Source organism: Haemorhous mexicanus, chromosome 3 (genome assembly GCF_027477595.1).
Source record: "Haemorhous mexicanus isolate bHaeMex1 chromosome 3, bHaeMex1.pri, whole genome shotgun sequence".
NCBI lineage: Eukaryota > Metazoa > Chordata > Aves > Passeriformes > Fringillidae > Haemorhous > Haemorhous mexicanus.
In genome coordinates, this window is record NC_082343.1 from 68,423,373 (window position 1) to 68,445,176 (window position 21,804).

The 21,804-nt window shown below is 41.6% G+C and overlaps 1 protein-coding gene across 1 annotated transcript in view; it reads right to left on the reverse strand.

Moving 5' to 3' along the window:
- Window positions 1-21,804, reverse strand: part of DCBLD1 (discoidin, CUB and LCCL domain containing 1) — a 46,201-nt gene that overhangs the window by 16,226 nt on the left and 8,171 nt on the right. Inside the window, exons 2-6 of the mRNA XM_059842229.1 lie at window positions 14,241-14,453; window positions 4,744-4,881; window positions 4,117-4,168; window positions 3,329-3,401; window positions 1,546-1,679 (exon numbers count right to left, since the gene is read on the reverse strand). Coding sequence (XP_059698212.1) covers window positions 1,546-1,679; window positions 3,329-3,401; window positions 4,117-4,168; window positions 4,744-4,881; window positions 14,241-14,453 — 610 coding nt within the window. The remainder of the gene's footprint in view (window positions 1-1,545; window positions 1,680-3,328; window positions 3,402-4,116; window positions 4,169-4,743; window positions 4,882-14,240; window positions 14,454-21,804) is intronic.

Genomic DNA, 21,804 nt, shown 5'->3' on the forward strand with positions numbered 1-21,804 from the left:
TGTGCTGACACTCCCATTTTTCTCAAACTCTGTGCCCTCTAGTTTGTAGGCAGTGAACCTGTGGCTTCCTGTATAACCTGTAGAAAGCTTCTGTTGTCTCCTCGGGGCAACTCTGTCCCTTGGAGATGTGCATCGTGCTCAAGGAGTGCCTCTGTCTGCCCCGATAGGCAGGAGAGCTACAGGGCTGCTGCTCCTCCTTAGGGTTCTCTCTCAGAGGCCTCACATTAAATGGGCTAAAGCCCCCAGCATGTGCACACTTGCAGAATTACACACTTCATTCTTTGCCCACTGGCTCTTGCACTGGGAAAAAAATACAAATGGGAATCACAACTCCCCTTCATTATAAAATTTTATGTGCTACTGTCCAAATTACTCCTATGGGATTATCAAGGGTCACAAGCATAGGAATGTGTGTTTACAGTTCTGTAACATCTTTATATAAGGTACATAATATTCAATTTAGGGTTTCACTAAGCTGGCACATGTGATGGAAAGAATTTGTATTATTTGTTTTATGGAGGGGCTTGGTGTCTGACCAGAGCTCTCAGTCTTGCTTTGCTTGAGACAAGTTTATATTCATTTTCTTTGGCAACTAACTTTCAAGAAAAATGGAAAATATTTAGGCTGTACAGTTCTTTGGCTATGATCTACATACTACCCAGCTTTGTATACTCTAGTGCCATTGTATATAAAGCATTTCAGTCTCTGCTGAAGTTTAAGCACAGCAACAGAGCACATGAATGTTTTTTTTTTTTTAATGAATGAAACCATGATTGTAAAATTGTCAGGAGGGTGTGAGAAATCATGGAGAAAACAAGAAAATGGTATAAAAATTATATATTGCCTTAGCTCTCATAGGTTATGGGATGGATTTTTTTTTCCTTCTTAAATTTTCCTTCTTAAAAAAGAAAAAAAAAGGCCCCATGCAAAATCCAGATAACATTTGAAAATTAAAAACTATAAACCAACAGGAATGACAGAAGCAGTTGCTGGAAGGTCTTACTGTGCTGGATAGAGATTAGAGGATTTATTTCTACTTCAACAGCAGTACAATTAAAAGTCAGAAGATAAGCGGTAAATATAACACCCTTGCTATAAATATTCTAAAAGAGAAAAATTCTGAACATGTCAAAAGCACAATGTTTAAGAAGTTGTTCATTAAATCCCCTATGGCTCAATGGCACTTTTTACTTACTCATTTTTCCTAGCTTTCTTTAAACTTCAACATGAATTTATCATGATTTATTAGCTCATCGATTAAAGCTGTTTGTTGCAGAACATCATACTCTCATGTATCTGCTAGCAAAGCAATTTGTAAATATGTTTTGGAAGGAGCAGAAGGGGGGGAAAAAAAAGTACCACCCTACATGCTATAGAGCCATTGAAAACCTGCAACCTCTTCCTGCCTCCATTGCCAACACCACTTTAATAAAGCCCTAGAAACACCCCTAACATCTTTTTCTCCCCAAAACGGTGTCCCCGCCTGCTTGTGCAGGTGGTGGCAGTGCCCTGTGCCCCGGTGCCAGCCCCAGCTGTGGTACTCACTCGAGGGAGGGGACACCGTTGGCCACGGCGCCCTGGTAGCGGCTGATGCCCTTGTGCTGCGTGACGCTGATCTGCCCGCCCAGCTCGTCCGCCACCACGCCCGCGTGGATCGCAGACTTGCACAGCAGAGACGTCTGAAAGGCAGGAGCCAAGGCTCAGCATATCAATCTGACAAGCTGCTAATGCCTTCCCTCCCAAGCTACCGGTGTACAGGTGTTACAGCTCATAAAATCCAGCAAAAGCTCGAGAGGAATAAGAGGCAGGGGTGGGAGAAAGAGGAGTAATCTTTGAAAAATATACGTCTCCCAAAGTAATTTTTCTTTTCAAATGAAAAAACAAATAATCTGCTTCTGATATGGAGCTGTAAGATTGTCACTCCTCAGGAAAAAAAAAAGTCAAAAGCAAGGCAACACTTCCTTGGGAAGATAAATCAATAATTCCTTGGCGTTCTTGCCTGGACAGACCCATCTATTACTGCACTTTAGGATTTGAATGATGGCGCACATTAGGGGTTTGGCTGTGTGTTGAGTAGCTGCTGCTGGGTTTTAAATGCAGCCCATTTCCCATTATCTCAGGTGGGATAGTGCTGAAAGATACAGGAAGGACAACTCACGTGCCAACTAGGTGGCAATAACAGGGCTAGGGCAAAACAGGAAAGGGACAGAGAAAGGTAGAAAGGAGACTTTCCTAGAGGCTGCAGGCAGAGGCGGGTCAGATTTATACTGGCCCAGTTTGGGCTGTGCGACTGGACAAGCTGGGGTGCTGGGCTGTCCCTCCAGAGAAGGGTGGGGAGAGTGGAGGCACAAAGGCAGCACATCTCCAGGGGAGCCCTGCAGGTTCTTCCCATCAGAAAATCCTCCTTAATGGTGGAGGGAAAATTTCTTTTGCAAATTCCTCAGTGCAGATAAAATCTGCATGAGGTCATGCCATGTGCTGCTTTTCTGCCCTAATCATTGGAAGCAAGGGCAGAATAACTCCAGCTAATGAGAATGTAATGTGGCATTTCTTTGTTTCTTCAGCTCTGCCACTTTCCAGGCTGGAGCCAGCATGCTTGAATAACTGGATGAACAGGTTAAACATGAGCACTGACTTTTTGGAAACTCAGTGACTGTGATAGGGTGGGACTTTTCTTCAGTGGTATGATTAAGCTTTCTCCTCTGTGAGAGAGGTAAAGATTTCACAGACATGACAGGAGAAGAGTCCAGGGTGAGGGGCACAGAGAGGGCAGAGCTCGGAGCCACATGAACTGTGGATAAATGCAACCACTTTAACTTTTTCAGTTTGAAGAACAAGGAGTTAAAACAACCCAGGAGGTTGGTAGTTACCAGTGGTATGTGGTTAGGCAGTGTTTAATATTTATTTCAACTCAAAGCATATGCTAGGAATAGTGCCGGCATAACCTTAAAGAAAACCCACGTGCTACTGAAATGTATCTTTTTCACATGTGGACACCAAACAAGTAAAAGCTAAAATCATAGAAATATTTTGTACATGGATGAGCACTGCCTCAAGAAGGACAAACACTAGGCAGGCTTTTTCCAGAAAGCCAGAGTATATTTGACAATCAGTGGACTTTGCTCTCACACAATTGGTTTGTCTGTTTGAAAAGCGCCTCTGTGTGCCTATATACTGATAACTTACTTATATACTGATAATAAAAGGTATAGCAAAACTGCCCAGAAGAATTACTAACAAAAGTCAAGCAGCAAAAGATGAAACTAAGTTGTTCTATTCTTGTATCTTTTGTCTTTATAAATTTGCCCCCATTATCCTGTGTACTTACATCTCTGTATCCTTCTCCAATATTCCCAGAAATGTCACCTGCTATGTCTCTGCAGCCAGCAGGACAGTATCTGCTGTAGTGAGAGAAGAAAGGCTTGTTTAAGGCATGAACTGTAGTGACAATATACACAAACAAACTCCTACAAATAAATATTTTCGCAGTAATTTCTCTAAATTACAGATGCTCTGTTAGTGAGTCTAGGAGCTAAATAATGGGCCCTTGAGTCCATAGATGGACTGAACATAGTAGCACACAAAGACCCAGAAAAGCAGTTCTGCAAGGGCATTTATTTCTATTTAATTTTCTTGTTCTAGAAATGCTACCACACAAGTTTTCAGAGTAAGATAAGAAGCCTATATGCACATCCAGACAGCAGCCAAAAGAGCACAATTTATTACCATTTCAAACCTATCACAAAGTTCAAGGAACCGAGAAATTATAGCTTGTCCTCAGATAATCTTGTATCAGCTGGGACGTGATCTGCTCCCAGAGGAAGCACTGGAATTTGAGGCTACTTTGAATTTCAAAGTGGAAACTCTTTTTACATATACCATGTATATGTATGCACTTAATGAGAATTGCTGAGAGCTCTGCAACTCCATTCCATCATTTTTCTGGGCCACAGTCTTCCATTCTGCACCACTGCTTCTCACAACCAGGCATTAGACCATTACTCAAAAAAATCCACTTCTCCAGAAAACCAAGACTCTTTAACATTTTCTAGCAATTGAATCAGTTGACAGATACTGCAAAGCAAGCCAGAATACAGAGCTGCAAACCCTCTTTACCTGAATTCAGTCTTTGTGTAGTGGTTTGCTCGTTCCAAACAGGTGATCAGATCTGTGAAAATTTACAAATGTCAATTCCCATTGTAGGATGTAAAAATACAGACAAATATTTGCTAGAACATGAAATTACATTTAAAGACCTCTTTCTATAATACTTTAGCAATTTTATTAGACTGGAAGCAAGGAAGCAATAGCTATGATTTTCTTTCATTCTTTTCAATTCCCTCTTCTACTCTTCTTATGCTTTACACCTTCACAGTTGAACAGATCTCCAGAACATTAAATGTGGGAATGAAAACTTTAATCCCTCCTACCTCTCCCTTCTATCACAGTGTGATGGATGCTGGAGCTCAAACCACAGTGGGGCTTCAAGGAGAGGGTACTATTTCCCCCTCCACTGGCCCTCTATTCCAAATAGTCTAGGCAGGATTTCAGCAGCTATTATACCCGGTTAATGTTACAACTGTTTCTTGCACACATACTATTAAAAATACCATGGCTCATGCTAATCTGGAAATATTTAGGAACAAACTTTTAGGTTAAAGCTCTATGTCTGTAAAGATGATAATTAAATAGGGGGAGCTATGCCCCTAATCTTCTACTACTTTTGGCTGTCAGTCACCTTACCTGGGTGATCACTGCTGGCATAGGACAACAAAAAGCCTCGTCCTGACACATGGGATCCACTCTCAAAGTGAATAGTTGCCTCATTGCTATCTAGAATGATTTCTTTGGGGACAGGCATCACATTACCACAGTAGGGCCCTACAGACAGAACAAAGAAGATTTCAAAAGTTTAGGTGATGTAATTAGGCTGGGAAAGTCTCATGATTAGCAGAGAATTTCATAACACACTCATTCTCTTTCAGTATCAGCCCAAATGTTGACAAAAGGGTTTTGGCTTCAGTCCTTTACGGGTATGAGCTCTAAAGCTACCCTGACAAGCAGTGGCCAGGATCCAGTTGTCTCTGCATGGCAACAATTCCAGCATCCACATTTCTCATCACATAAGCCTTAAGAAAAGGATTAATGCCCTTCGACCTTTGAAGCACAGCATGCTTACAACCGGCAGTAACTCATTAGAGAAAATGACACTACATTCAAAAGCAATCCAAGGGATCTAGGCAGGGTCCCCGAGATAAACCCTCCAGACACACACAGCTCGTGCCATTGTGGCACAGCAGCCAGTCAGAAAGAATTAAGATCAGATACAGAGCACCTGGTTTTCAAGGACCTGCATGCCACAAGCTGAATTGTGCTATGAGGCAGTAACACTTCCCTTAGAACATTTCCTAAGCTTTTTTTCATTTAAAAACACAGTATACACTTCAAGTCTCTAGAGTTTTAAACAAAAAAGAGAGGGAGAGAAAGGGGAAGATGAAGGGAGTGGGACAGGGAGACGACAGCCTTGTGCTTACAGTGAATTAGATAAGGGCTTTATAGCTACCAACTGCAGTATCTTGGAACAGTCTTTGGGACACTCCTTTCTTGTGACAGCAGGCGTGCCCAGGACTCCTAGTAATTACATTTGCTTCCTCAGAAAGTCAGTTCCCAAGGGGAGTGTTCCTTTGAGACTGCCACAGTCTTTGCATTTGCCTTCTGTCACCATACCTGGGTGCACACACTTGTCCCTCGCTGCCCTCAGGCACAGACAATACAGAAAATTCAAAGCAGTTTGAATATACTTGTTCAAATTTATGAGTCTATGTACAATATAAACTGCAAAGAAGAGGTTTTTGTAAGATGGCAAACAGACTTTTTTTCCCCAGAGGAAAAAAAATCCAAATGACCCTTTACAAGCCCTCAGCCCATCTGTTCTGCTGAGGTGAATGACAGCTTTTGTGTCCTAAAGCAAGCCTTTGAGATGAAAAACTACTGCTTTGATTTTTCCTAGACAACCTCATCTTGGTGGTGGTGGCTACTTTAGAGCAACTTGGAACTGACTTCTGAGACACAAGGAATTTCATTCACATCATGACACAAATTTGATGAGTGATACCCATCATAACAGGCTCCTAAAAGCTTCTTCATTTTGCTTGGTGCTCCGGGTTAGGGAAGCGGCTCTTTTCCAAATACTTCATTTGCCTTATAACAACTATAAGGTCAGCCTAGAAAGCAGCCCAATCAGAGCCAATGAGAGCCAGCTGTCAGCAGAATGGGACAAACAAAAGGAGAACTCTTGTCCTTTTGCCTTAAAAATTGTATGGTGAAGGCAGGCAGGCAGAGAAACAAGCGACGAGTGTGACATTTCCCTGGAGTACTCATGTGCTGAAAAATGACTCACGACTTAGTCAGAGAAAACAATGTCTATAAAAAGGGTTAAACAAATTGCTTAGGAAATGAACTTATCAAAAAGACAGCATCTGACACTGTGTCATACCAGTCAACTGCACGAGTGATTTATTTGAGAAGGTCTTTTGTGTCAGGTTGCAGTGGGAGAAGTGCTAACTTAAGATTTTTTTTTTGAGAGAGAGAAAAACGGGGAAAAGACAAGGAGCATTGCATGTCTTCAAAATAAAACACCTGAGAGAGCTTTCATTCTTTTCTTCTCTCAAGGACTGTCTCTACATATTTTCTCACAAGTGTTCTTTGGCTTTCTCCCTCACAGCGACTGGCAGTGACCTATCTACTCTGGAGGTATAATTTAGATGGCTGATTCACACAACCACACATCAGCTGGATCAGGGATGAGTGTCTCCTCCAGTAGCAAGTCTACATACATTCCAGATAATTATACAAACAGATCATACATCATGAGCAAAACCAATAAAATAAAGTAAAATACAAAATAGTCTAGACACACAGAGCCGTATAATCCAAATTATAACAAGAAATTTAGAAGCAATCAGCTTAAGAAACCAACATTCAGTGTCTGAAGACAAGTTTCTAGTATTAAGTAATAAATCCAAAAAGGTTACCAGGCTATGGTTATCTTCTGCCAAGAGCAGTTCTGGCGTATCAAGAGATTCCCATGGTCAGCTCAAAAAAAGGGGAGCCTAGGATGAATTCCTTAAAGGATATAGAAGCAAGAAAGAGTATATACTCAAGGGAGGAATATTTTCCAAAGGTTTCTAGGTTTTCTGGAAACATTTGTAAGAAAAAAAAAAGGGGGGGTGGGGGGTGGGCAGGTGGAATTTATGAATACTATGAAACATTCACTTGTTCTTTTGTTGCAAACTGAGGAAGCCTTGCAAAACATTTCAATATATTTCTTCTCAACAATAATTCAAGATAATTGAATTAAACCTTATCAGCACTACACTGTCAGGTCCTCAGACTTGCCTGGGCTATCTATATGAATACTGTACAACCACAGTGAAGATGAGAGATGATGGAGAAAGCCCCAGTATGAAAATGAGAAACTTGCTTATAGGGTCCTGTTAATTTTTACTGCAGCATTTGGACTTGACTCTGGATAAATATTTAATTCCTAAACCTGGGACTTAGCCAGAAGTTTTTTAAGATCCCTTTTGAGAACTGCCAGATCACGTTATCAGTTTTTCATCTTCTAATGTTAGTTGTGAGGTGGGCTGTTTTGCATATTCGGCTTGAAAAACGAGTCATGAATGCTGATCTCTCTCAGCTTCCTGTTAAAGTGACTTGGCTGGAGCCCTGCTGGGGTAAGTAGGCAGGATTATTTGGTTTGTTTATAAGAACAAAGGAAAGAGTTTGATTTAATAAACAGATGTGTTACATGTGATGAAGCTGAGTAGGTGTTCTCCATATTTCAATATCACTGTATCTAGATGCCAGGGCCTTTCCTTCTTCCTGTGTCTCATTAAGAAGTTGACCCAACTGTGGTTCCGTCTGTTCACTCCAGATTCCTTTTATACATATTTATAAAAATTCTGCAGGAGAGATATTAGTGGTCTAAGGATTTCAAGTATACTAATTTTAATATTCTCCATAATTAAGCTAACTTTTAATGCTTTTCATGCAGAATATTTGATCTGTTGGTATGGTTTAGGTGGCTTAAAAAAAACACTTTTGTCTCCAAGCAGTATAACATCCTGCAAGATACACAGTAAATTGTCTCGTGGATATCCTTTGGCTGGCCCCTCTGGAGACTGAAGAGACTATTTTACACTTTGTTTATTTTTTCAATGTTAGCAATAGCCTGCTGCTTTTGTCTTTTTAATAATAGTGTTGTTTTGCAAATCTGATGATCTTTACAGCATTGTCTGGTTTTATGAGGTCTAGTTTACTTCTACTGTCAACCAGGCTCTGGCACAGCTCCTGAGCTTTCCTTGTTGAATTATGTTCCTTTATTTTTTCTATTTCCCTTAAGAAGTTGCGTGCCCAGAGGACTCTCTTCTTTCACACCAGCTGGCAATGCCTACATGCTGCTTGTTTCTCTAGTTCTTAATACTTTCTGCCTCTTCTGTAAGGCTTTTGCTTCCTTTTAGAAGCAACTATTTCCCTCTTCAGCTATTGAATGGCCAGTTCACTCTGCTCATTCTGCTTTCATATTGCTCAACTTCATTTGAAATCTGCAGCTTGACAATTGCAGAGGTCTTTAAGAAACTTGGTTTGGATATTAGATAATTATGTCCTCTGTTCAACAGAGAATCTTCCTTTTTTTTCCAGTCTTTACTTGCAGAGTAAGCCGTGGTTGGCAGGCAAGATGGCAGCAACAATCCATGGATGTACCTCTAAACGATTATCATGTCTTAATGCATTTGTTTGGGGAAAACAATGTTTTAAATTGTAGCCTTTTCTCAAATAAGTCAATTTGGAATTACCTCAGTAGCTGGGGATGAGATGAACAGGGATTACACTTGTTTCACTTCAGGCCTAAAACCTCATCCAGAGTGCAAGTCTTTCACAAACAGTTGACAAAACCAGCAAGGATCTGTTGTATGAAAATACCTTCAGTCTCAAAATCCATCTCCATCCCACATTCACACAAATACTTTGACAAGCAGTAACTCTTCCTCTCCCCCTCACCAAGGGAGGTCCTCTTTGCTCCAACCCTGACACACCCACAGTGCAGTGGGAACCAACAGGACCCTGCAAGGACACAAAAAGTGCTGCTCTATGTCCTTCCTTGCAGGATGCAGGGAAGGTGGTGTTTAACACTGCAGTTACAAGATGACAGAACAGCCTGGATGAGACAGCCTGGTTATTCAACATTTAACTCTCTGCAACACACTCTGACCTCAGGCTAAGGGGTAAACATTTCTTGTTTCAGGAAAAACAAATATAACTTTCGGTTAACGTTTCCAAAGGGGTGCCAAAGACTGCAATAAAGGAAAGAAAAAGGCATCTGAGTTAGGTTGGGGAAGTAATCACAACTTTAAAATGGAGCATCTGCACCACCTGCACAGGCTGGTCTGCCTGCATGACCTCAGGTGAGATTGCCTCCTTAACATGGTCGTGGTTTTAGCCAAATCCAAAGACAGAAACACAGCAACAACTAGGAATCACGAGTGAAGAACTGTAGTTTAACAAAACACAGAGACTAATACACTGTATGCAGCTAACAGGAAAAAAGGTCCATTTGATAAAACAAAATGCTGACAATTCTTTGTTGCATCAATCTTTCTAAAGCTGAAAACTCAGGATACTGCAACCACTCAGGTGAAACCCAATTGTTAAAAGTGTTTTGACTGTTAAGAAACTGCTCAACTTGATCTTCAGCAAGAACTTGTCTGGGCATTTCTCTGGGTTTCCTGAAATACCAGAAACAATACAGTAATAACAAGTTTCCTTTGAGGGATGAAAAAGAAATCTGGACACACCCTTTATTCAAACAAGATATTTATTTCAATACATAATAAGGAGCAACTGGTTGGATGAATCCCCTCAAGTCATAATGACAGGTAAGAGGCATCCAAAGGCACTCTACCTCTGTGAAGGGGTGTGGGGAGAAGAAAGCATTTTCAGTAAATTCTCTATTTCACGTTAGTTACCAGCCGTAAATTATGCAAGAACAAGTCAACTGCACTAACTCTCCAAATTATTACTAGTCACTCAGCAGCTCTGACATCCACCCCAGAGGAACACATCAACCTCCTACTGACTGCAAGTGAATGAGGAAGTAAGTAGGCACTTATCTCTTCTTTTGGCTTTCTCTCCAGTCAAGACTGATGATCATCTCACAAAATTAAGGGAAAAAATACCAAGCCATTAGATGGGGAAGAGATAGAAAAAAGCAAAAAAAAAAAGGGTCAAAAGAGGTACAGAAATTTGATAGAGACATGAAAAGAAGCAGACTAAAAGCAGTTCCTGTCAAACTTTTAAAACATCTATGATACACCTTCATAAGTAGTGCAAATTTTCTTCTTGAGAACTACAGGGCTGACATGGTTAATCTTGTTTTCACATATCCCTTTAACTAATTAAAAAATCAGAAGCTCTACTTCAGAGCTCAGTATTTTTAATATGCTCAGATAATGCAATTAACTCGAGAAGAAAAGCATTTCGGTAAAGGCTGCACCTTGTCTGCACTGTGAGATTATGCTCATATTAATTTTCTGTAGGACAAAAAAACCACCATATTTTAATCCAGTCAAAAACTGTGCCTTTGAAACAGACCATGATCATCTATTTATTTCTCATAGAGACAACCTGTGCAAAGCTGTGCTAATATTTAAATGTTTGTCAGACAAAGGTGACTCAGTTTCACCAAAACGGGTGTTAGACTCCCTTTGCTGACTGATGATTAATATTTTCACAGCTATGTCTGAACACAGAGCTAACAGCTTGAAAGAAAAGCCTTGCTACAGGCTCCTTTCTCCAGTGAACACTAAAGAAAATAATTTGCAGAGTAATAACTCAGAGGTATACTGTCAAGGCCCTGTATGGCCCCAGTTTCAGACCTTCATTAAGATTATTTAACTATCATCTTTTAATTGCAATATTGGAGAGATATAAATTCAACAGTGGCTTTCACAGGTCCATCAAAGCTGAGAAGTACCAAAGGTGAGAAGAACCGTAGTGTCACATTTGTGTTTTAGTTGGGACTGAGAAAGGCTTCAGTAGATCAGCATATACAACAACTGCATGCTTTTCTAGGAATGAATCATACTCTTCTATCCATCCGCAGAATTCAAGGAATGTCCTGAACTTTTATAAAATCTGCATGTAGGTGCTCTAATCTGTAGTCACCAGCTTACTAAAGTAGCATCGTTGCTACCACTAAGATAAATCAATTAATCCCTTCATTTGTATTTAACAGATTCCCTTTGCTGCATGGAACATAAATACTCCAAAGACAAATTGAGTTACTCTTTGCTGTATTGCAAGAATCCCTGCAGATGGTTCTAATGATGAATGAATCACAGTTATATGTAAAGACTGGAAGAAATCTGAAAGGAAAACAATACTTTATCATCTGGAGCCTTCTTCACACTAATTTTATATTTGTACACATAATCTACTATTTTGCCTCTGACCAATTTTCCAAGCTTCAGATACACTCCTCAACAGATGTTTTTATTCATACTGACATTCATGCTGCTGTCTTCTGTAGAGCTGAAGAAATCAGCATGATATTTAAAACATATTTCCCTTTGGACCTTATTGTCTCGTAATTGCAAACCTCCTAAATAAAGAGCAAAGGCTGCTCAGACTAATTTGAAACGTGAGCAGTATTCACTTCGTCATCTTTCATACTTTTCAGGTTTTCCTTTTTAAACCCAAATCAAATACAGAAAACACACCAAGATTAGTTTTGAATTGCTCAGATGTTTTCAGTGCTTGCAAAATATTTTCAAGTCTCCATCATCCCATGAAAGAATTTGAATGTCTAAGGTCAGTATCTCCTCAGCCAGAGGGAGGTTGTTGACCTGCCTGTAGATGTTCATGAAGAGGGAAGGGTTGCAAAGACGAGATCTGAGCTCAGAAACAGCTGTCTAAAAGGACACTTAACAGACTGAATGGCTGTAGCAGCACTTATTCACAGGGCTTCTTTCACTTGAATAAATGCATGTTGAAACCAAAAGCTATAGCAAGACTGTTGGGAAAAAATGACTTAGAGAAGCTCTAATCTCATCTAAGAATTCACTTGTCCTTTAAAACATTAGCAACATAATGAATTTATGCCTATAGAACTGTTTCCACATTACATTCTGCATGGATTTGCCTGAATGTAGAACAGACACTCTGTAGGTATGCTGGTGGGAAAGTCTACAGTGAGCTGCAGACCACAAAAACCATTACAGATGGTAAGTCTGCCTAAACAGTAAAACTGGTTTAATCAGTTATGACCAAAATCTGCTAATTGTGCAGTTCACTACTGAGAATGCAAATTACAGTCCACATGCATCAGACATTACTAATCAGGTCTGAAAATGGGTGTGGGAATACTTTAAAAAAATTAATTATGTGGACTTGATTGCATAATACACAGCTATTCTGTGCTTATAGGCTCAATAACTGCAGTATAAATGATGTGAAGATGCCTTCAGGCTGATCTGTAAGGAGCCAGAATTTCAATCAACATCCAAGCTTCATTTTTCACTTCAAAAAACAATATGTTGATTTATCTCTGTTTCCGAGAAGATTTAGATTAGAAATGTCAAGAGAGTATCAATAAAAATTATTCAAAAATATGCTAATGCAATAATAACCACCTATTTCTTACTGCCAAGTACAGACAGACTGCTTCAGGTGAGCACAACTCATTACTTAGTTACAAAACAGATCACAGAACTACAGAATGGCTTGGGCTGTGAGGGATCTTAAAGAGCATCTAATTCCAAGCCTCCCTGACATGGACAGGGACCTTCCACAAATTAGGTTGGTCAGGTCCCCATCCAACCTGGCCTTGAACACTTCCAAGGATGGAGCTCCACAACTTCTCTGGGCAACCTGTTCCAGTGCCTCACCCCTTCTCAATTCTCAGTGAAGAAAGAAATAAATAACACTAAAAAATTCCAGCACACATGAACAGAGATGCTCCTTATGCCTCAAATCAAGCTCTGTGCAGGCTTAGATATCAGCATGTCACTGCCCACTCTTACTGAAGGTTGTTTCAAAATGTAATACCTCCCCCACGAGAACAATAATTACCTTTACCTTCCTTTGTGAGCAAGCCTTTAATACCTCACTTGATCTTCTCTTACCAGATGAGTGATAAGCCCATCATGCTGATAAATGTAAGGCAATCAACCCTCCTTACTACTAAGATATCCTATGAGATCTCATCTTTGGAGAAACACATTCTTTTCTGAGCCAAGCAGCAAGGTGGAAAACCTGCAGAGGCTCTGTGCAGCTCGCATCTTCATCACATTTTTCCCTTGAATCCATTCTGCTTGTTAAGTCCAGGACAGTACATTTAGCCTCAGCTGACTGAAGGGCTACACAGCCCACTCCCAGCAGGCAAAATTTTATGAACTGTCAATTCATGAGTTTATTCCTACATTGCAGATCTCCTTGCAGCTTTGAATTTAAATTGGATTTCTGAAAAAGGGTGCATGACTTGAAAATCAGTTTGACCCTTCTAGAAAGTGCAGATCAAAAGTTTCTGTGACAACTGGTTGGGAAAACCATTTTGAGGAAGGCCTCATGCTCTCCCTGGGGAGAATCCTGTTGCCATTATGATTGTTTTAAGTGCACAGCTATAGCAGATTATTTGCTTATCTTCCTGTGCAAATCTCTTACAAGAGCCCAGTCTGGCTGTATGCATTTAATATCTGCAAGTATTAAAGCCTGTGCATTAGTAAGGTGGCTAACAGCTAGCAATAGTAAAGGTTATCTCCTCTCTGAGCCATGGACTGCCTAGGAATTGAGACACACAGGATCACTGACTCCAGCTTCTCATCTTTGTCTAGTTTGTGAGGAAGCTCTTCCCCTACACAAGAAGAGAGCAGGGCTGATACAGATCTGCAGACTTGCTGTACCAAAACTGTGATGGTCCAGCTCTGCAGGTGTGAAGGCAGAGCCCTCAGGAGCGCTGTGCCCAAGCCCCAGCAGCCCCTCTGCAGCACAGCAAGGCAGCACCCTCAGCCTGGCAGCACTACACACGGTGGGACAGTGGCTTCCCACACAAGGAACAAAACACCTGAATACAGAAAGAAGAGGAGAGCACAAAGGCTGCCATTTCTTGCATTTTGCTAAGCTGCCTTTTACTCACACGTTCACCAGTTCATGTGTCGACCACGGCCTTGTCTCTTACATACCATGCAATGTTGAAGAGCTCTGGATGGTAAGGTAGCTGGACTCGCATTTCTGTGATTCAATATCCAGGTCTCCAATTTTCAAGATCAGGCGTTTTCCTGGAGGCACTTGGATTTTCTTTTCACAAAGAGTGTAGTTTGGGTATGTCCCAGGATAGTTCTTGGATGCCAGCGTCCCACTGTCTTGATACATCACTGTGTGCCCACATCCATCCCCTGCAGAAAGGAAGAGAAACAGAGTGTATTCCTCAATATAAAAGAAAAGTAAGAAAATACTTGCTACATAATCATGTCTTGTGCTCTTTTCCCTTTTAAAAAAGTATTTTGTAGTACTCCACCTCAGTTCTGCTGTTGTTGGAACATAGGTAACTGAAATAAATATAGTCACATTTCTCTTGTAAAGCAGTAGAAAGAAGGGTTGGGAACACCCATGAACTGGGGTGTATTTGACAGTAATGTACAGACAGTGTCTCTCTGGCTTTGTGCTTTATAGCCAAACCCTACTAAATCCATGAAGATGTAATTCCATGTGTAAAGAGCAGGATCCTTCCTTAAGTAATTTTCTCCATTTATCAGTCAGCATTTTATTTCCACAGCAATAGCCATCTCAGAGAGGGTAACTGAGTCATACACGAAAGCACAGACATGACTTAACTGTGCACTATCACAGACCTGACACATCTTACTTTCCTGTTGTTTTTCTTGTGCCACTTGCACAATACTAACAGCACAGGGTGAAGGCACAAGAAGGACTTCCAAAGTGGAGTGTGTGCTGTTAATGGTACACAGGCTACTCTGCAGCAGCATGCCCAGAAATGCACTTGCTGCTGCCTCTTTGCTCAAGAGGTGAGGGTAGGGGTCCTCAAAGTGTGTCTTCATGGCACTGTATAGGAGCCAGCTCGGCTTTGGAACCTTTCCTTGGTGGAGAGGCATCTGAGGAGCAGCTGCAGCAGATCAGAGGACAACAGGAAAAGGCGCATGGAAATACATAGGGGGATGTGTGGACTGACATGGAAAACAGGAAGCATCCATAGAGAGGGAAGGAAGCAGGTATCAGATAAGAGACCTTGACTACTAAAGGAAGCAATTTTTACTGAACTATTTAAAAGCATACTAGTAACTAAAATTTGTATACTAAAGCTTAAGCCATTTTGTTCTGCTCAATCTTCCAAATAATGGAAATATTTGTGACAGTGGACTAGTGTTGTATACACATACATACAGGCAGTCCTCAGTTTCAGGTCATTTAGGGCATAGGCACACTTTCCATAGGAGTCTTGCATTCTGTTATCCTTTATCTTGGCAAAACTGATGCTAATCCAAGGAGCATTAACAAAATAAAGAATCCTGCAGAGCTGAGAATTCACAATGTTCACTTTAGCTACTCAAAATTTTCCTTTTGGGGATATTTTGGTTAAATGGTTTTGGTCTGTGCCATTTTAATTACCATCTGAATTTCCTTCCAAAATCATTAGAAACAACAAACTTAAGGTTTGATAGGATTTTTTAAAAAGGAAAAACTAGGGATGAAGTGTTGAAAAAGAAACATGCCATACCAAGGGGAAGGGGGGGGAAGTGGCATGCTGTGCTAAGATAAGCTCCAAGCTATCAAACTTTGACTTGCTACCATATAATTACACTGCCATTTCATCCAACTCACTCAACTGCTCTTTCACAAGCAATCACATTTATTTTGAAGCTTTGGCATTACTACTAGCTTTGTTGCCTAGTATTTATTTTTGTCATAGGTTCACGCTGGGAATAGAGGTGAATAGGAGATATAGATCCAAAATCATATCACCATGAAACATATTCAATATGTTTTATTTCAGATCTCCTTTTTCACATGCTTTGAAAAGCATCTGCTGCTCAGGGTTTTTAACCAAGCACTGTTGACTAGGATGCCTGGGAAAATACTCAAGATGAAAGGCAAGCTGGCTTCATGAGCAAATCACCTTTTAATGGAAACTTTTGGCAACATGACTGAAGATATAAAGAACAATATGGTAGATGAGCTGTCAACTTTCTGAAGAGAGAGGGGTCCATAGAGGTCTAGGCAGTGTAAAAACAGATCACTTCCAGCAGGACACAGGACAACCTTGATGCCTGCGTAGCCAACTGCTGTACAGTATAAAAAGAACTGCCCATGGTCTTTATTTAAACTGCATGTTTCTAACTGTGAGAATTTATTTTAGCTGGAATAAAGAAACTACAATACTGAGCTTTGTTTGCAACATATCGTTATTAGGGAAGAAAGGGAAAAACAACAGTAAAGTTACAGAACGACTTAAACCACTACTCCTTAGAATGGAAAGTCACAGACCTCATCTTACTGGGCTATGTTCTGGCCTCTGTCACCTTTGTACAGTGCCAAGGATCTACTGTGGTGCAAAATGCTGCTCAAAAAACTGTAAAGACCTTGCTATCATGATAAATCCCTGATGACTGTCCAGGTCACAGAGCCTTATATTTCTGCAGAAAGTGTACGGGCAAAGCCCTGCATAAGAGACCTCAGCCTGCCATCCTCCTCTGTGGAGGTTATACAAGGTCTTGTTCCAAAGGGAAACTCCTTTTTTTTGTTTTGTTTTGTTTTGTTTTTGTTAAATCTGTCTTTGCGAGAGAGCATTAACACCAGAACATCTTTTGAGCTAAGAAAGCATAAATGCTATTTTCTGACTTTTCACTGGTGGAGCATGGCCATCCAAACACTCCAGCTCAGGAAAGGAAGGCTCAGCATCAGTCTGCACCTGTAACATCCCTTGCTGCCTCAGTTCTGCCTGCTGGCCATGAAGCAAAAGCTAATGATAAAAGTTGTTTGCCACAAGAACCAAAGCAATGTCCAAAAAGTCAGACCAAGTCCTAGTAACTACTGCTTCTTACAAAGAAAGCTGACTGCAGCTCTGAACTCTGAGTTTCTCAGCAAGATTAAGATTTTTCTTTGCCCTGGTACACTGAAATTTGTTGGAAAACACACCCAAAAGGAGGAGTCAGAAGGTATAGAGGGAAGGCAGAATAAAGCTCAGGATCTGCCAAGTCAAAGAGAGAATTAATAACTAAATGTTAGTAAAAAACTCACAAATATAACATCACTATAAAACAAGGGCTCAAAAAAGGAAGCAAGTTGTAAGCAATTCAAGCATATCCCTAGTCACATTATCAAATGCAAAATGTGAAAAATACTGCCATTAGTTTTGTTCTTATTATTTTCCACAGGAAACTTTGATTTTCAGTAGACATGTGTTGGCCAAACTTAAAATACACTGAGTTGAAAACACAACTCCCCGTCCTTATGAAAACTATGGCTTAAACACCCGATGTCACAGACTTTTCTATAGGCACAGCTCTTCTGGGTGGAAATATGTTTATTTAACCAGTCAGTTTGATACAGGCTTTCTTGCTGACACTAAATTTTCACTTATCATTACTTCTAAGAACTGTTTTCTATCACCCCATTTGGCAAGAAGCTGTCAGCCTTGCCTCAGACATCCAGGTTTCATCACTTCTCACTGGACAGGAGCAAAGCAACACATTTGACACAAGGTACTAAACAACCAGAGAATCTAAACCTACTCAGATTTAATAAAATCTCTCCTCAGCACTGGGAGTTATTGAAAACACATCAAACATGCTTTGTAGAACAGGTTCCCATCGGCACTTGAATCAAGACCAAGATCGTGATCTCTGAACTGTGGGCAACCACCCGCTGGGCTAGCTGCAGGTTGTACCAGAGATCACACAGCACTGGAATTAAGGCTGTTTACCAGAGATAAAAATAATCTCCCACGGCAGATGATGGAAACAACTCCCCAAGAAGAAAGAACCACAGCTGGCACCTTCTGCCACAGCAGCAGGCACACCACTCACACCGTGCCCTTTCTCACAGGGTGCTCACCAAGAGCAGGGCATGTTTGTAAAGCCAGACCTGGGACCCCACCAGAAGACACCAGCACTTGTGGCTGTGGAGAGGGCAAGAGGAGACACCAAGGGGCTGGCAGGTATCCCCACCCTCAGACACACATGTGATGGATGAATGTGGGACAAGGGGGAGAAGTAGCTCCAAGCATCTGTGTCTGGGCTGGGTCTGACCATGGCTGCTGGACCCCCTCCAGCATCTAAAGTGCCCAGGAAGGACAGAAGTGATGAAATCAATGCCCACAAACAAGCTCTGGCCCCATCCTGTGAGCTGCCTGGAACACAGCCCCTGACTGATGGGCTTTAGCAAAATGGTGGTGGTGCCAGAAGCCGCACAGAGATCCCTGAAGATGATGCTGGTTCCTTCAGGTACCCTCCTGTCACCCAGAACCACCTGAACCACCTGACTGGACTTGGACTGACTCTCTCTTTCCATCCCAGCATACAATCTGAGCCACTCCCCGGCTCCCTGGGCTTTTCCACCCCTTGGCTGCACACACGTGTGGATGCACACAGTGCCTTCATGCAACCACTCAGCACATTCCCTTCTGTGATAGGCAAAAGGCTATGGTTTTTCAAATATGTTCTCTACAAAGTTTTCATGTGCTGCACCTTTCAGAAACGTGTTGATTCGGCCAACTACAAAACAGTTACAGTGTATGATATCAAAGCATTTTCAGAAGCATTGCCACAATATCCTGGCAGCAAACAGCTGCCTTTTTCATCCTTCTGATTCACCCTCATGCAGCAATTCATACCAGCCTTGGACTCCCTCCAGTGCTAAATACATGTTATACCTAGGCGTGATCACGCACCCAGCCCGCGGCTCCCTGTCCTCTTCCACTCCATCGGAGGAGCCCTGTGGGGCCCCAGCTTTTCCCACTTGCTCTCCCTGGTTACAGACTACTGCTGCCTTGGCTGCCCAGTCTTCCCACCTGGATGAAGCCCCCCAAAGCAACTTCATTTCCCTCCCTGCCCCCTCTCGCCCTGTTTGACATCCTTCTGAAGGTCACCTTCATGGTGGTGCTTGGGAGAAGGCAAGTTCCCCTACTCCACATGGGGGATGGGGAACAGAGCTGTTGGGAGCTCATGGCCTGTCCTTCTTCCTTTCCACTCCTTCATTTGAGAGGAGAGCAGAAAACTGCAATTTGAATACCTCAGCTCTGAATCCAGCCCCAAAAAAATCAGCATTTTCTGAAGAGCCACTGCAGCAAACAGGCACAGTGAAAGGGAGCAGAACGCCATGGAGTCGAGGCTATGGCTCTGAGAGCTCTGATGAGAAGCCCCACAAGGAGAAAAGAGATTTGTCTCACCTTCCACATTCCTTTCACTGAAGTAATAACTCCAGCTTATTAAAAGCTACAATAATAACTGAGTCAAGGAGTTTTGCATCTGTGCTTGAAATAAGATTTGAGTTATGCATAAGAACAAATAAGTATCTAAGAAAGAAATCAACTCCTTCCAGTCAAACCTGTGCCCTCTCTGCTCACGTGGGACAGAAGAAAAGAGAGAAAATCCAAGTTTTCTTGCCAGATGCCATCCAAATCCAATGCAGTGGTCTGAAAACACTTTAGGGTTTCATACAGCAACTCTAACCTTCATCACTAACAGAGCTGTGCATGCTGCAAACACAAATGGGTTCACGCCTTCACTGCTTTCTGAGGTGATGGAGTAAAATGCAGAGTTAAGTGCTTCATCTCTAACCTCTCTGCTGCCAAACCGGAGTCAAGAGCATCAGCTCTTTACTGTGCCATTAGGACAGAAGAGACACTTCCACACAACCAGGACCTAAAACCCTTCACTTCCACAGAGAATGGTGAGGTGTCAGAGCTTTGTGCTTTTCCTGGCAGTGAGCTCAAACAAAGGGCAACACCACAGCCCTGATGCATTGCTGGGTAGGTGAGAACCCCCAGTCCTCCTTCCCAGCAGTGCTGGGGCCCAGAGCCACAGGCACCGTGGGGGAGGTAGAGGGAGAAATGGCCACACATTTGGGGATTTCACCAGCCCCTGGATTCAGGGCAGATGCCATTTACACCAGCCAAGCAACTGGCTGAGCCCTGCTTCAAAAGCAGCAAAATCCACAGGAGGATTTTTTCAGAAGTCCAGTTTTATGTTCTTCACAACATTTTGTGGATACAGAAAAAAAAAAATCAAATTATGAAAGAAACCATTAAAAATTAAGGCAAGTCTATAATGAAAAAAAAAAAGAAAATAAAAGAAGTGACTGTCATCCTTGATGGCCTTCATATTAGTATTAATATCTTTTTAAAGGAAAAAGTCTCCCACATCACATCAGTATGCCCTATTGCAAAAGGAAAAACAAATAGCACATAAATATTTTCTTTGAGTTGCATTTTAATTTAACTCTATTAAAAGTCAGGAAACATTTTATCCTCTGTGCTGCAGCAGTTCCTGAGGACACTTATTTTGCTGCCCAAGCTAACCAAGTGGTGGCTGGCAGGAGGGCTAAGAGCAGAAAGGGAAGGTAGAGCAGCAGAAGAAACAAAGGAACACTGTGGAGTGCTTATTTTATTGCCCAAATTATTTACTTACCAACTTCAAAGGGATGCAAAAGGAGAAGGAGGCCAAACAAACCGCGGCATGTTTTCCTCTCCTCTTCACAGACATTATTTACTGTAATGTCCCTCTTAAAGTAGAAATGAGAAAGAAGCAAATGACCTCCAATTGGTCCTGCGGTGGTTCCATAAATCACAGATTCCCACCACGTGCCCAGCTGCAGTCACCCCCACAGCCATTCAGACTGCAGCTGGGAACTGGCTTTCCTCGGGATGTCCTCTGCAGCCAGCCTCACAAGATGCTCTGCCTCAAACATGTGAAAAGTTATTTTGGTAACCAGTTGGATTGCCATCATCAGGTAAAGAAAAAAAAACCCTGACAACCCTTTTGAATCTCTTATCTAGCAACGTAGCTTACATCTATATCACCATTTTTCAAAGTTTCAGTGTTTTAGCCATTGCAGCACAGCCACCTGGGAGTAGCCAGGGAAATCTTTCCAGCTACATGGCAATGACTTTGCAGGATTGCTACAACTGACCTGAGCAGCCTTTACTACCCCAGAAACCCCTCATCTTTGCAGAGGTTCTCAAAGACAGATACATACCAAGATCTGAGATTTTATTTATTTAGCTGCTAAAAGGTCAAAAGAGAGCAGATATCTCCTTATAAGCAACTTCTTCTATCAACATGAAGCCATGTCGACTAAGCCAGAACTTTACACTCAGCATGCAGGTTTGAAACCTGAACAAGTAGTAAAGTCTTTCTTACACTAACACAAATGTGAATCATGATCTGGTTCCACTGCAATCTGTGAAAGACAGACAGTACCAGAGCACATGTCAAAAATAAGTATGTTTTAGTCACTGCTTCCAGGACTTAGGCACTATAACCAAATGTAGCCCACCAGAGAAGCGAGCTTCAGTACTGGAATTTGCTTTTCAGCACTCTAAATACAGCACTCTTGAGCTTGTGGGTGTGAGAAAACTTCTATGCCTTTTTAACTGCTGAAACAAAAGAGATTTGTAATTTATTTATTTACTGCATGGCTTCATTTAAATATTTTTCAATGCTTTCCTTTTACGAAGGTGGCATATTGCTGTGACTGACCACCTCAACATCTTAGTGTTGTGCAGGTTTG